General features: G+C 42.8%; 1 protein-coding gene across 3 annotated transcripts in view; it reads left to right on the forward strand.

The window, feature by feature from the left end:
• The first annotated feature begins 200 nt into the window (after positions 1 to 200).
• Positions 201 to 12,735, forward strand: part of VEZF1 (vascular endothelial zinc finger 1) — a 62,132-nt gene continuing 49,597 nt past the window's right edge. The window contains exons 1-2 of one of the 3 annotated variants that reach the window (XM_089659170.1): positions 757 to 837; positions 4,892 to 5,027. Coding sequence is in view for 2 of the 3 variants with exons in the window: in XM_089659168.1 (XP_089515294.1) it covers positions 805 to 837 (33 nt within the window). In the remaining variant the exon portion in view is untranslated. Of the gene's footprint in view, positions 838 to 4,891; positions 5,028 to 12,735 lie in introns of all 3 variants that reach the window. The other 2 variants (XM_089659168.1, XM_089659169.1) reach the window with 2 other exon arrangements.

A 12,735-nucleotide genomic window follows, 5' to 3' on the forward strand; every position in this document is an offset into this window, starting at 1 on the left:
TAAAGCATGGCAATGTAGAGTGTAGTAGCCTGCCCATGACATGAGAAGTGTACTCTGAGGTGTTTACTTGTAGAAAGGCGCAGGAGGAGCTCCTCTTAGTCACAAACAAGACTCTTTCCGCTGCTACATTCATTCAACTCTTTCTCGCCTCCCTCCTCACTTTCCCTTCCACCTATTAACATAACCCGCAGCCGGCTCGGGTGACTGAAGCTCCCCGCAGGGCACGACATGGCGGGGAGGAGGAGAAGGCGGGGATCCCATTAAGACAATGGGCGGCCAGAAAATGGCATCATAATAATGGAAAAGACAGGCGGGCCAGACCTGCTGCTTTTGTCTGAGAAGGCCTCCTCAGCTGTGCGTGAGGTAATTCCGCTACCTCACATAACACAGAACCGCAGTGGCCATTTTAGCACATCCTCCTCCTCCTGAGACCTCCGAGCAGCCCCGCAGGCCTCGGCACAATACGCACACCTCTCACTGGGGAGCTTTATTTACACATTGGCGGCCTCTCTTGTCTGCCACACGGAGGCGGGGGAGAAACAGGAGACTTGCTTTCCACCCCGCCTCCCCCCTCCTTTACCAATGACCGAGGGCGCACTAGCTGGCTCCCCATCCCCCTCCTCCTTCCGAATGGTCTCTCCCAGAGGTTACCGGAAGTAGTGCGGCGCTGCCATGTTTTCAGCTGCTTTGTTGTAGGTTTCATGTAGGATCCTGCGCTGTTTTTTTTTTTCCTCCCCCCCCCCTCTTTTTCCTCACTTCTAGAAGGCGCACTCCTCCTCCTTCCTCCTCCTCCCCGGGATCGCCATGGAGGCCAACTGGACCGCTTTCTTATTCCAGGTAAGGGAGAAAATCACGGTAATATGTGACTGTGTCCTCGGGTGTTGCAGCGCCAGGGCTCCGGAGTCCCCCCCTTCCTCCCCCCTCCTACGGAGGAGAACAGCCGCCTCCCTCCTCTCCCCTCCCCGGGAAGCGGGGACACCCGGGAGCAAACATCTCCCCCCCTTCACCACCACCACCTCCTCCTCCCTCCACATCCTCCTCCTTCCCCGCTCACACACCACTCTCCGGCCGCACGTTCCTCTCACACACGCTGCCTCAGCTGGAAGAAGCGGCCGTATAACGGGACGTGAGGAGAGGGAGGGGGCGCCGCCGAAGGAGAACAAAGGCTCCAACTCCGGACTCCGACGTGTCTCAGCGCCATTTCTTGTTAGGGAAGCCTCACTCCGCTCCGGCCGCCTCCACAGACGTGTAATCCGATAGGCTCCATTTTCTCAGTCTCCCTTCTTGTGAGTCGGTGTTTTATCCCGCCGCGGTATGTGCTATACATAGTCAGGGAAGGAGCTGGGATTTCTTCTATTGCTGAGTGTGCCCCTCCCCCCAGGACACAGCGCTGTGCCGGCTAAGGATTATGGCGGGCTCCGGCGGCCCTTGCGTGGGATGAGGAGGGTCGCTTTGTGCTCTACAAATCTCAGCCGCTGCCGCTTGTGGCTCTCCTCACTTCCTACTGTCTTATCTCTCCCCGTCTGGAGGCTCTTCTGATAGTAGTCCTTACATGGTTTTTTCTCACACTGGTGTGTCTGCATTGTAATGCGCTCCCATTGAAGTCTATGGAACCCAAAAAGTTTTTCCCGAGATGGTCCCAAAGGGAAATGCATTGGTAGAAACAGGTCACATAGAACATGATGGCAAGGCTTTTGTCATGCAGCGTAGAATCGCACAGTTGTCAAGAGAGGGGCCTAAGGGCGCATTCACACTGAGGTCTGGTCACAGCGCAGTGTACCTGTGGTTTTCATGCGGGTTACCCACATTTTACAGACTTTTATCAGATCGAACGTTTTTGGTACATTTTCTGAAAGCGCACCGAAGAGGTAGCATGCAGGACTTTTCTCTCTTTCAGAAAATGGCCCAGTTAGTCCTGCATGATGCCTCTTTGGCGCGCTTTCAGAAAATGGCCCAGTTAGTCCTGCATGATGCCTCTTTGGTGTGCGCTTTCAGAAAATGTCCTAATTAGTCCTGCAAGCAAAACGTCCAATCTAATAAGTTATGGGAAAAAATTCCAGTATATACACTGCTATTTGTAGACGCTATAACTTTCATGTAAATCAAATAATTTACACGTATTGGGATTTTTTTTTTTCTAGCAGAGACCTGAAGAAATTTGATTTTTTTTTTTTTTTTTTACTACTTCAAAACTGGGCACTTTTACCCCCCTTCCTACCCAGGCAAATTTTCAGCGCTGTCGCACTTTGAATTGCACGGTCATGCAACCTTGCACCCATGTGAAATTTTTATCATTTTTTTCACACAAATAGAACTTTCTTTTTGGTGATATTTATTCCCCACTTTCGTGGTTTTTTTTTTTTTGCTGAAAAAAACAAAAAAAACTCCAACTTTTGAAAAAAATCCTTTTTTCTTTGTTTCTGTTATAGAATTTTGCAAATTAATAACGTTTCTTCATAAATTTAGGTCACAATATATTCTGCTACATTTCATTGATGAAAATACCCCAAATTAGTGTATATTATTTAGTCTGTAGGAAAATTAGAGTCCACAAACCAAGGTGTGTGTGTGTGTGATATAAATTATGACAATTGATCAATGCTGATATACTGACGGCCCATCTCATTTCTTGAGGCCGAAAATGCCAGGATAGTACAAATACCCCCCAAATCACTCATTCTTGGAAAATGGACAGTTCAAGCTATTTCGTAAGAGGCATGGTGAGGTTTTTGGAGGTTGTAATTTTTGTTTGTGACAATTTTTTTGGAAAATGTAGAAATTAAAAAATAATTAATTTTTTTTTATACATATTGTCACCAGTCCAGTACAGCATTATTATATAACTGGTGTGGTGGTGATCAAAGACACTGACTGGTCACAGTATGTAAAAAAAAAAAAAATCTTTTTTTTTTCTCTGTGACCAAAGAAATACATTACCATTGCAGCATTGAACTACTCTGGGCAAGTGATCAGGATTTTTTTTTCTTTAACACATTATGATTGCTAATACCATTGAATTTAATTGATATTTTCAATCATTGTTACTGAATGAAACGGATTCTTTCATTCTTTTGTTGTGATTAGCTGTGAATTGGGCAAAGCTCATTGCATGATACAGATGGGGCTGTGATTGGCCCTGTCTGTATCATGTGACTGCTTTGACCTGTCGTAGCTAACAACATAATTCTATACAATGGATGGCAGGACAGGAAGCCATTCATTGTATACAATTAACATGTGATCTGCTGACACATGACACTAGCAATGTAACGGTGTAGTGATGTCATCGGCTGTGTCCTGTGGACACAGCTGGTGACAGGTCGTGCTGCTGCGTGGCCGCGTGAGTGGCTCGTCATGTGACGCCCGGTCACAATGAGGAGTGTCCTGCCCAGCCGTCAATCTGCTATAGGCCGAAGGTGTTAAAACCATTTTTATTGGATACGTTTTATAGCAAAAAGTAAAAAAAAAAATATTTTTTTCCCCAAAATTGGCGGTCTTTTTTTTTTTTGCAAAAAAAATTAAATTGCAGAGGTGATCAAATACCACTGAAAGAAATTTGTTGGAGGAAAAAAATGACATTTATGTACAGTGTTGCATGACCACGCCATTTCCAGTTAAAGTAACTCAGCGCCGTATTGCAAAAAATGGCCTGGTCAGGAAGGGTGGTTTTGAATCATCAGGAGTGTGGTTAAAAAAAAAATTAGTGTTCGGGGTGCCCCTGTTTTTTTATGTAAACAAAAAGTGTCAGAAAAGGTTTGGTTTTTGAGTGGTTAAAGAGTGAGTGATGTGTGGCATAAGCTTCTAATGTTTGGCCCTGGATAATAGAAGCACCCCCAAATGACCCCTTTCTCATTTGTTGCCACAAGTTTTTGGAACAGCAAGAAAGAAAACAAAAATGTATTTTTTTTTTTTTCAAAAATTCTGGCAAAAATTCATTGTTGTCTGCTTTCCAAAAAGGGGTCATGGGAGGGGCTCGTACTTTTTTGGCATTTAGGGCCTCAGAAACTGAGTAGTGAGGAAGCGACAAGAGGAAATAAGCCCTTTGAAAGCCTGAAAGCGGTCAATGGATTTTCACATGTGGTATCCCCATACTGGGGAGAAGTCGCAGAATGTGTTTTGGGGTGTTATTCCACATATAGCCGTGGCATGCATGAGCAATATATCATTTGTGACAACTTCGTGTAAAATAAAAAATAGATCATTTTCCATAAATTTTTGGCAAAAAATGAAATCTTCCATGGACTAAACATCTCTCAGCAAATTCCTTGGGGTGTCTACTTTCCAAAGAGGTAATTTGGGTTTTTTTGTACTGCCCTGGCATTTTAGCACCTCAAGAAATGTAAATGGGCAGTTAAGGTAAAGGCTGCGAATTTCCTATATATATACACCATAGTTTGTAGACGCTATAACTTTCACACAAACAAACTGATATACACGTATTGGGATTATTTATTTATTTTTTTTACCAAAGACCTGTAGCAGAATACATTTTGGCCTAAATATATGATTTAACTTTGAGTTTATTGGATATTTGTTTTATAACCGATAGTAGAAAATATTGGGGGGGGGGGTGTTCAAAATGTTCGGTCTTTTTTCGTTTATTTTGCAAAAAAACCCAGTGGTGATCAAATACCACCAAAAGAAAGCTCTATTTGTGTGAGCCGTTTCGGTACAGCGTTGTATGATTTCGCAATTACCAGTTGAAATAGTGCAGTGCTGAATAGCAAAGAATGGACTGGTTGTTGGGGGGGGGGGGGTAAATCTTAAGGGCAAGGGTTGAATAAAAAAAACAAAAACAAACTGCTGTAACTGATTATAAAGTGAGCTGGAGTTTGCCTTCAATTTGTTACTGTGTTTCAATCTACAAATCCATCTAATTCTCTCCCCCCAGACTTTCAATGTTGCTAGTCAAAGGTGCCCCTGTGCTCTTTCAGACAGAGTGTAGGCACTCTCAATACAAGATGTGTTACTGGTCAGACCATCAGCCTAAAAAAGAAAACTAATACAGCCACCACATCCAATGATTGGTAAGCTGCACTATATTTTGGGTTTAATGCTGCTTTGATTCTTAAATGATAAGTTTACCTTTGGGGCTTGTAGTTCTCAACTACCACGGCGCTGTGGAGTGCTGTGGTAGTTCATTCACTCTTCCTGTCAGTGTAAAATTGTGCTTATAGGAGATATGAGCAGGCAGATTAAACTGAGTCTGCTGGAGTCCTGCATGGCACCAGTGGTCTGCTGATCGCTGGTGCAATGCTTTACAGGCTTCAAAAAAAGAACTTAAGGAATTCAATTTTTTTTTAAAATGTGATGGCTTATAATGGGTTAGTGACAATGAGCTCTCTTTTTTTTAATTATTATTATTATTAATCACAGTATGCATCCAGAACTCAAATTATCTTCTGTTGTTGATGGTATCCGAGTTGTATTAGATGGTGGCTTCATTCTCCATGGTCCCTCTGTATGTAGGAACATAGCCTGCCTCCTGAAATGGACTATGGGATTTGTAGTGTGCGTAGGGCAGTGCACACAACCACAGCTAATATGCACTGCTTGTTGCAAGCAAACAGAAGTGAAGGAGAAAGCAAAGAATCTTTCAAGGAGGCAGAAAAAAGATGAAGATTCATGAAGATTAGACCACAGGACCTCATAAGCAGTGGATGTATATAGATTATTTTTGGAGATTAATTCAGGCCATACATGGGTCGAATTCTGAACTAATTTTCTTTAGAAAATCGGAATTTTCGTGCATTTTGTAATCCAATGGTGCCACCATTGATTTCAAAATTCGACTAACCAAGCCTTCAATTTCACCTCATGTTGCTACTGAAAATAATTTTTGTGGCCAAGAATTTTTTTTTTTTTTTTTTTTTTTTTACTGAGCACCAGTACAACTATCACTTTACTTTAAATACTCAGTGAAACTGTAAATAAAAGATAAGACCATGAGGAGGCATATATCATGTTGGACTGGACTGATTAATCAGGAAGCGGTCTACTTTCGGTACATGTGTATCTCTGTCTCTGTAGTTCCCCTTTAAGAACTACAACCCGATAGCCACAAAGGCTGTCAGTAGTTCTAGTTTCCCATTCACAGAATACTATGCATGAGTGAAGCTACTGGATGGGCAGAGCCCCACACGGCCATGTCTTTGTTGAACGGTGGCAGCATACACGGAGAAAATGTTCGGTCTACTGTCACAGTGGGGATTGAGTTTAGCTACCTTTTCTACCAACTTTCCACCCCTAAACACTTGCCTGTCTCCTCTTAGCGATCCAGTGCTGAGTCTGGCTACGGGTCTTCTCCCTTCACTTCCTCATTTTAAAAGAAACTCGGGCAGCAGCAGAAGCCATTGGCTCCTACTGCTGTCGGTCAAATCATATGAGCAGGTGGCATGGCCAAGCTGAGCTGCGTCTATGTTCCACTAAAGAAAAGGTAAAGGACCACTTGCACAGAGCAAGTATGTATAAATCTTTGTAATTTTAATTAGAATGACTAGGCAAGAATAACCTATCCAGATCCTGCGTTTGTGCAAGTACATATACTATAGAATGTTTGGCCTTGGTGCAGGCACACAGGGTAATATGGCAATTAACCACTTGACCTACGGAAGATTTACCCTGCTCCATGATCAGGCCATTTTTTGCGGCATGGCGCTGCGGTATCTTAACTGACAATTGCGCGGTCATGCAACGCTGTAATAAATTAATCTATTAATTTTTCCCCACAAATAGAGCTTTCTTTTGGTGGTTTTTGATCACCTCAATATTTTTTGCTTTCTACTGTCAAACATATCCAATAAAAGATTTTTTTTAAAAAAATCATATTTCTTTGTAAATTTAGGCCAAAATGTATTCTACATGTTTTTGGTAAAATAAATCCCAATAAGCATATATTGATTGGTTTGCACAAACGTTATAGCGTCTACAAACTATAGTATATACACACTGAAATGTTTTTTTTTTCTTTCTTATACTAGTATTGGCGATGATCAGCGACTCATAGTGGGACTGTGATATTGTGGCGGACAGTTTGACACGAACTGACACTTTGTGGGAACCAGTGACACAAATACAGTGATCAGTGCTAAAAATATACACGATCACTGTATTTAAGGAAACTGGAAAGGGGTTAAAGATCTAGGGTGATCAAAGGGTTAACTGGGTGCCTAGCAAGTGTTTTTTTGTTTACTATGTGCTGTTTTTAATAGGCAATTGGCTAGATTTTATTCCCTGCTTTGCAGAGAAAGGAAAATCTAGCAGATCACCATTGACAGAACACAGCTCTGCCTTGTTTACATAGGCAGAGCTATGTTCTGTCAGTCTCCTCTGCGATCAACGGGTGTTGGCGCTCATCCATTGGCAGGCACCTGGTGATCAACTTCTGCTGTGTCTCTGGTGCAGTGCTCACCCCACATGGCGGAAGTGCAAAATCACATTTATATGTGTGATTTTTGCACAGAACGTCCACCCAGTAACTCTGCTATAGGGCAGACTGAAAGTGGTTTAAGGTTCATTAGCCACATCTGTGGCTTTTTAAATTGCAATTCGTGTCTGAGTATAAATAGGCAAGTTTTAGCCTTCCGCATGGATGCACTGAGCAGGCTAGGTAATGAGCCATAGGGATCACAAAAGAACTGCCAAAATACCTGTGTAACAAGGTAATTGCACTTTTATAAAGAGGGAAAAAGATATAAAAAGATATCCAAAGCCTGGAATGTCAGTCAGTACTGTTAAAGCCCTTATTTAAAAAGTGAGAAATTCAGAGATTTCTTTATACAAAGCAAAGTAAAAAAAAGCCTGGTTTCAATGTGCCTGACAACACCTTGGCATGCCTCGGCGGGCTCTTTTTTTTTTTTTTTTTTTTTTGTGGCATTGGCGTAGGAAAAATGTCTGGCAACCTGACCATGCACCTCATACTTTGTTCAAGTAGCATCATATTGTGCTCCTTTTAAAACAACACCACCATCTTTTTTCAGAGCAGCCTGCATTTCTCCTGAGGCTACTTGTGGGTTTTTCTTTGTATCCTGAACAATTCCTCTGGCAGTTGTGGCTGCAGTCTTTCTTGCTCTACCAGTATTTAGCTTGGCATCAAGAGATACCAAGAGACTCTTTGGATGCCATAATACACACCATGTTTTGAGGTCAAATGGCACGGCGCATCACGCCAAAAATATCATACCAACAGTGAAGTTTGGAGGTGGGAACATTATGGTGTGGGGCTGTTTTTTCAGTATACGATACTGGCAGACTTCATGTCATTGAAGGAAGATTGAATGGAAAAATGTGCCAAGACATTCTTGATAAAAATCTGCTGCGATCTACCAGGATGATGAAGATGAGACAAGGGTGTACATTTCAGCAAGACGATACCAAACACAAAGCCAAGGAAGCTTTCAATTGTTTTCAAAGAAAATAAAGCTGCTAAAAATGGCTCAGCCAATCACCTGATTTGAATCCAATAGAAATTCGATGGAAAGAACTAGAGATCCCAGTTCATAGAAGAGGCCCCCAGAACAGGCTTGTAGACCAGTAGCTATAGCTGTAGACCTGTTCCCACTGACCAGCAGGATGTGTACACAAGTAGGTCACTGGTGGATAAAAAGGGCTCGCCCTGGGTGTGGAGTCTAAGCACTAACTGGTATCCACCAGGGCTGCTGATGGTGGAGATGGGTTTTGCCGCATGTTAGTAACAGGTCATGGTCATCAGGATTGCCCAGCCAGGAGGTGAACAGGGCATTGTCTGGTAGCAGATGTAGAAGGTAGGGATCAAGCAGAAGTGTAGTCGGTAAAGAAGCCAAAGATCAGTAACAAGTGTTTGCTGGTAGGGATCAAGTGGAAGCATAGTCAAGTAACAGGGCAAAGGTCGATAACGAGTGGTGATGACAGCTGCAGGTATGCAAAGGAGCAAGATATTGGCTGGAGAGAGCACAATAATCTGGCAAGCAGGGTAGAGACGTGGCGTAAATCAGGAAGTTCATGGGAGGAACAAAGAGTTCAAGGTTCACCAGAGATGGTTGTCCTAAGATCAGGGAGCTATGCAGCATCTCAGGTGGCACAGCAAGATGAGCCACTGCCAGACACAGCAAAGGTCGCAGGTTCAGATTCCGCTCCTATCCTGAGCATCCAGGTGATGTTTTTTTCTCCCAGCCTCTTCTAATATGCCTGTGAATGCCTATGTGTGAGTGGACACATAGGTTAACATAGAGATGTAGAGGAAGATGAAAGACAGAGCGCACAAACCTTGCGCATTACCTCAATAAATGACTAATTTTATTAATAAGGAAATATACTCACGAAATGATTGCATAACAGGCATAAGTAACCATAATGCAAACAGGGTTACAGGTAAATAAAAAAGGGGGGGGGGGGGATGAAGGCTAACGCGTTTCGAAGGGTTCTCCCTTCTTCATCAGAGCTGGGTTTGGCAGATAGAAACTTCAGTATGGCAGATTTCCCATGGCAAGGAGATATTCAGCCACTGAGTGTCAGTATTACTGCTGTAATACTGACACTCAGTGGCTGAATATCTCCTTGCCATGGGAAATCTGCCATACTGAAGTTCCTATCTGCCAAACCCAGCTCTGATGAAGGGAGCATCCTTCGAAACGCGTTAGCCTTCACCCCCCCCCCCCCCTTTTTGATTTACCTGTAACCCTGTTTGGATTATGGTTACTTATGCCTGTTATGCAATCATTTTGTGAGTATTTCTTTATTAATAAAATTAGTCATTTATTTAGGTAATGCGCAAGGTTTGTGCGCTCTTTCATCTTCCCCCTACAGTTTTATTAAGCTTCCCCAGCTTCATGATAGAGCTTCACAACCTCTGATCACCAGTGGATGAATGCACAACACGCTGCTTGTCACTAACGCCTGTTTGATCTGAGTCCTTGAGCGCAGGAGATAATGGATCTTTGGTAACATAGAGATGTGTTTGCAGGCAGAAAAACTAAACACCTGTGTGTTTTTTTTTTTTTTTTTTTTTTAAGCATAGTGTTCTTGAGCCCTTAACCGCTTGCCGCCCTGCCACTGTATATATACGTGTGCAGGGCGGCAATGGGGCGCAAAACCACGTTTTAAAACGGGTTCCGCGCTCCCGATGTTTTCGCCGGCAGGGGGTGCGTGCGCTCTCGCTGACCTGCGGGTGACACCATTCGATCCCGGAGGGATCAATCATTAGATTTCAGCCAGTGATGTCTGGCTGAAATCAGATCGGTCCCTGTCCTATCCTGTCCTGTGTTGACATTTACACAGGACAGGATATGATGTCATTCTTCTCTGCCTGGACACATTCCGTTCCAGACAGAAGACACAGTAAACGTGAGTAAAACACTACACATTTACAGTTAGAACTCACCTAGGTCACATTTAACCCCCTGATCGCCCCCCGTTAACCCCTTCACTGCCCTGTCACCAGTGTCACTGATCAGTGAATCGATTTTTACTGATCACTGTATCAGTGTCGCTGGCGACTTCCGATAGTGTTAGCGCCCCTCCCAGATAGCGCCAGTTTGCCCGTCAGTACACCAGTAATCCCATTTAACCCCTTAATCCCCCCCAGTTAACCCCTTCCCTGCCCTGTCACTGATCAGTGAACCGATTTTTACTGATCACTGTATCAGTGTCGCTGGCGACTTCCGATAGTGTTAGCGCCCCTCCCAGATAGCGCCAGATTGCCCGCCAGTACACCAGTAATCCCGTTTAGCCCCTTGATCGCCCCCCCCCCAGTTAACCCCTTCACTCCCATATAGCGCCAGTTTGCCCGCTAATGCACGGGATTTTTTTTTACCAAAAACATGTAGCAGAATACATTTTGGCTTAAATTTATGACTAACTTTGAGTTTACGATATATTTTTTACAGCTGAAAGTAGAAAATATAGTTTTTTTTTTTCAAAATAAAAAGCGCACAGGTGATAAAATACCACCTAAAGAAAGCTCTATTTGTGTGAAAAAAAGGACGTAAATTTCGTTTGGGTACAGCATTGCATGACCGCGCAATTATCATTTGAATTAGTGCAGCACTGTATAGCAAAAAAAGGCATAAATTACAGTATCTATACCATAGTTTGTAGACGCTATAACTTTCACACAAAGCAATCAATATACACTTATTGGGATTTTTTTTACCAAAAACATGTAGCAGAATACATTTTGGCTTAAATTTATGACTAACTTTGAGTTTACGATATATTTTTTATAGCTGAAAGTAGAAAATATTGTTTTTTTTCAAAATTTTGGTGGTTTTTTTGTTTATAGCGCAAAAAATAAAAAGCGCACAGGTGAACAAATACCACCAAAAGAAAGCTCTATTTGTGTGAAAAAAAGGACGTAAGTTTCGTTTGGGTACAGCATTGCATGACCGCGCAATTATCATTTCAATTAGTGCAGCACCAAACAGCAAAAAAAGGCCTGATCATTAAGGGGGGTAAATCCTCAGGAGCTCAAGTGGTTAAAACAGGCTTATGACAGCAAGCTGCATAGCAGCTTTAGGCTTGTGTTAAAATTACACACGTGCTAAGAGACCATATGCAGGTGCATCTCAATAAATTAGAATATCATCAAAAAGTTAATTTGTTTCAGGAATTCAATTCAAAAGGTGAAGCTTATATAGATTGATTACACACAGTGATATCTTTCAAGTGTTTATTTCTTTTAATTTTGATGATTATGGTTTACAGTTAGTGAAAACCCAAAATTCAGTGTTTCAGAAAATGTTGAATATTATGAAACAGTTCAATATTGTATACTCATGGTGTCGCACTGTAATCAGCTAATTAACTCAAAACGCCTGTAAAGGTTTCCTGAACCTTCAAATGGTCTCTGTCTGGTTTAGTAGGTTACACAATCATGGGGAAGACTGCTGACTTGATAGTTATCCAGAAGACAGTCATTGACAGCCTCCACAAGGAGGCTAAGTCACAAAAGGTCATTGCTAAAGAAGCTGGCTGTTCAGAGTGCCGTATCCAAGCATATTAATGGAAAGTTGAATGGAAGGAAAAAGTGTGGTAGAAAAAAGTGCACAAGCAATAAGGATAACCACAGCCTTCAGATGATTGTGAAGCAAAGGCCTTTCAAGACTTTGGGGAAGATTCACAATCCGTGGACTATGGCTGATGTCAGTGCTGCAAGAGCCACCACACAGATGCATTCCTTGTGTCAAGCAACTCCTGAGCCAAAGACAATGTCAGAAGTGTCTTACCTGGGCTAAGGAGAAAAATGACCGAGTTTTTTTCTCGGTGGGCCGAAGGCCTCTTTTTGCATGAAAGTAAATTTTGCTTTTCATTTGGAAATCAAGGTCCCAGACTCTGGAGGAAGAGTGGAGAATCACAGAATCCAAGTTGCGTGAGGTCCAGTGTGAAGTTTCCACAGTCATTGATGATTTGGTGAGCCATGTCATTTGCTGGTGTTGGGCTACTGTGTTTTATCAAGTCCAAAGTCAGCACAGCCCTCTACCAGGAAATTCTAGAGCACTTCATGCTTCCCTCTGCTGACCAGCTTTATGGAGATACTGATTTAATTTTCCAGCAGGACTTGGCACCTGCCCACACTGCCAAAAGCACCAATACCTGGTTTAATGATAATGGTATCGCTGTACTTTACTGGCCAGCAAACTCACCTGACCTAAACCCCATAGAGAATCTGTGGGGTATTGTCAAGAGGAAGATTAGAAACACCAGACCCAACAATGCAGGTGAGTTAAAGGCTGCTATCAAAGCAACCTGGGCTTCTATAAC

Source organism: Staurois parvus, unplaced genomic scaffold (assembly GCF_062004578.1).
Source record: "Staurois parvus isolate SC_StPar_1 unplaced genomic scaffold, SC_StPar_1.0 ptg001134l, whole genome shotgun sequence".
Lineage (NCBI taxonomy): Eukaryota > Metazoa > Chordata > Amphibia > Anura > Ranidae > Staurois > Staurois parvus.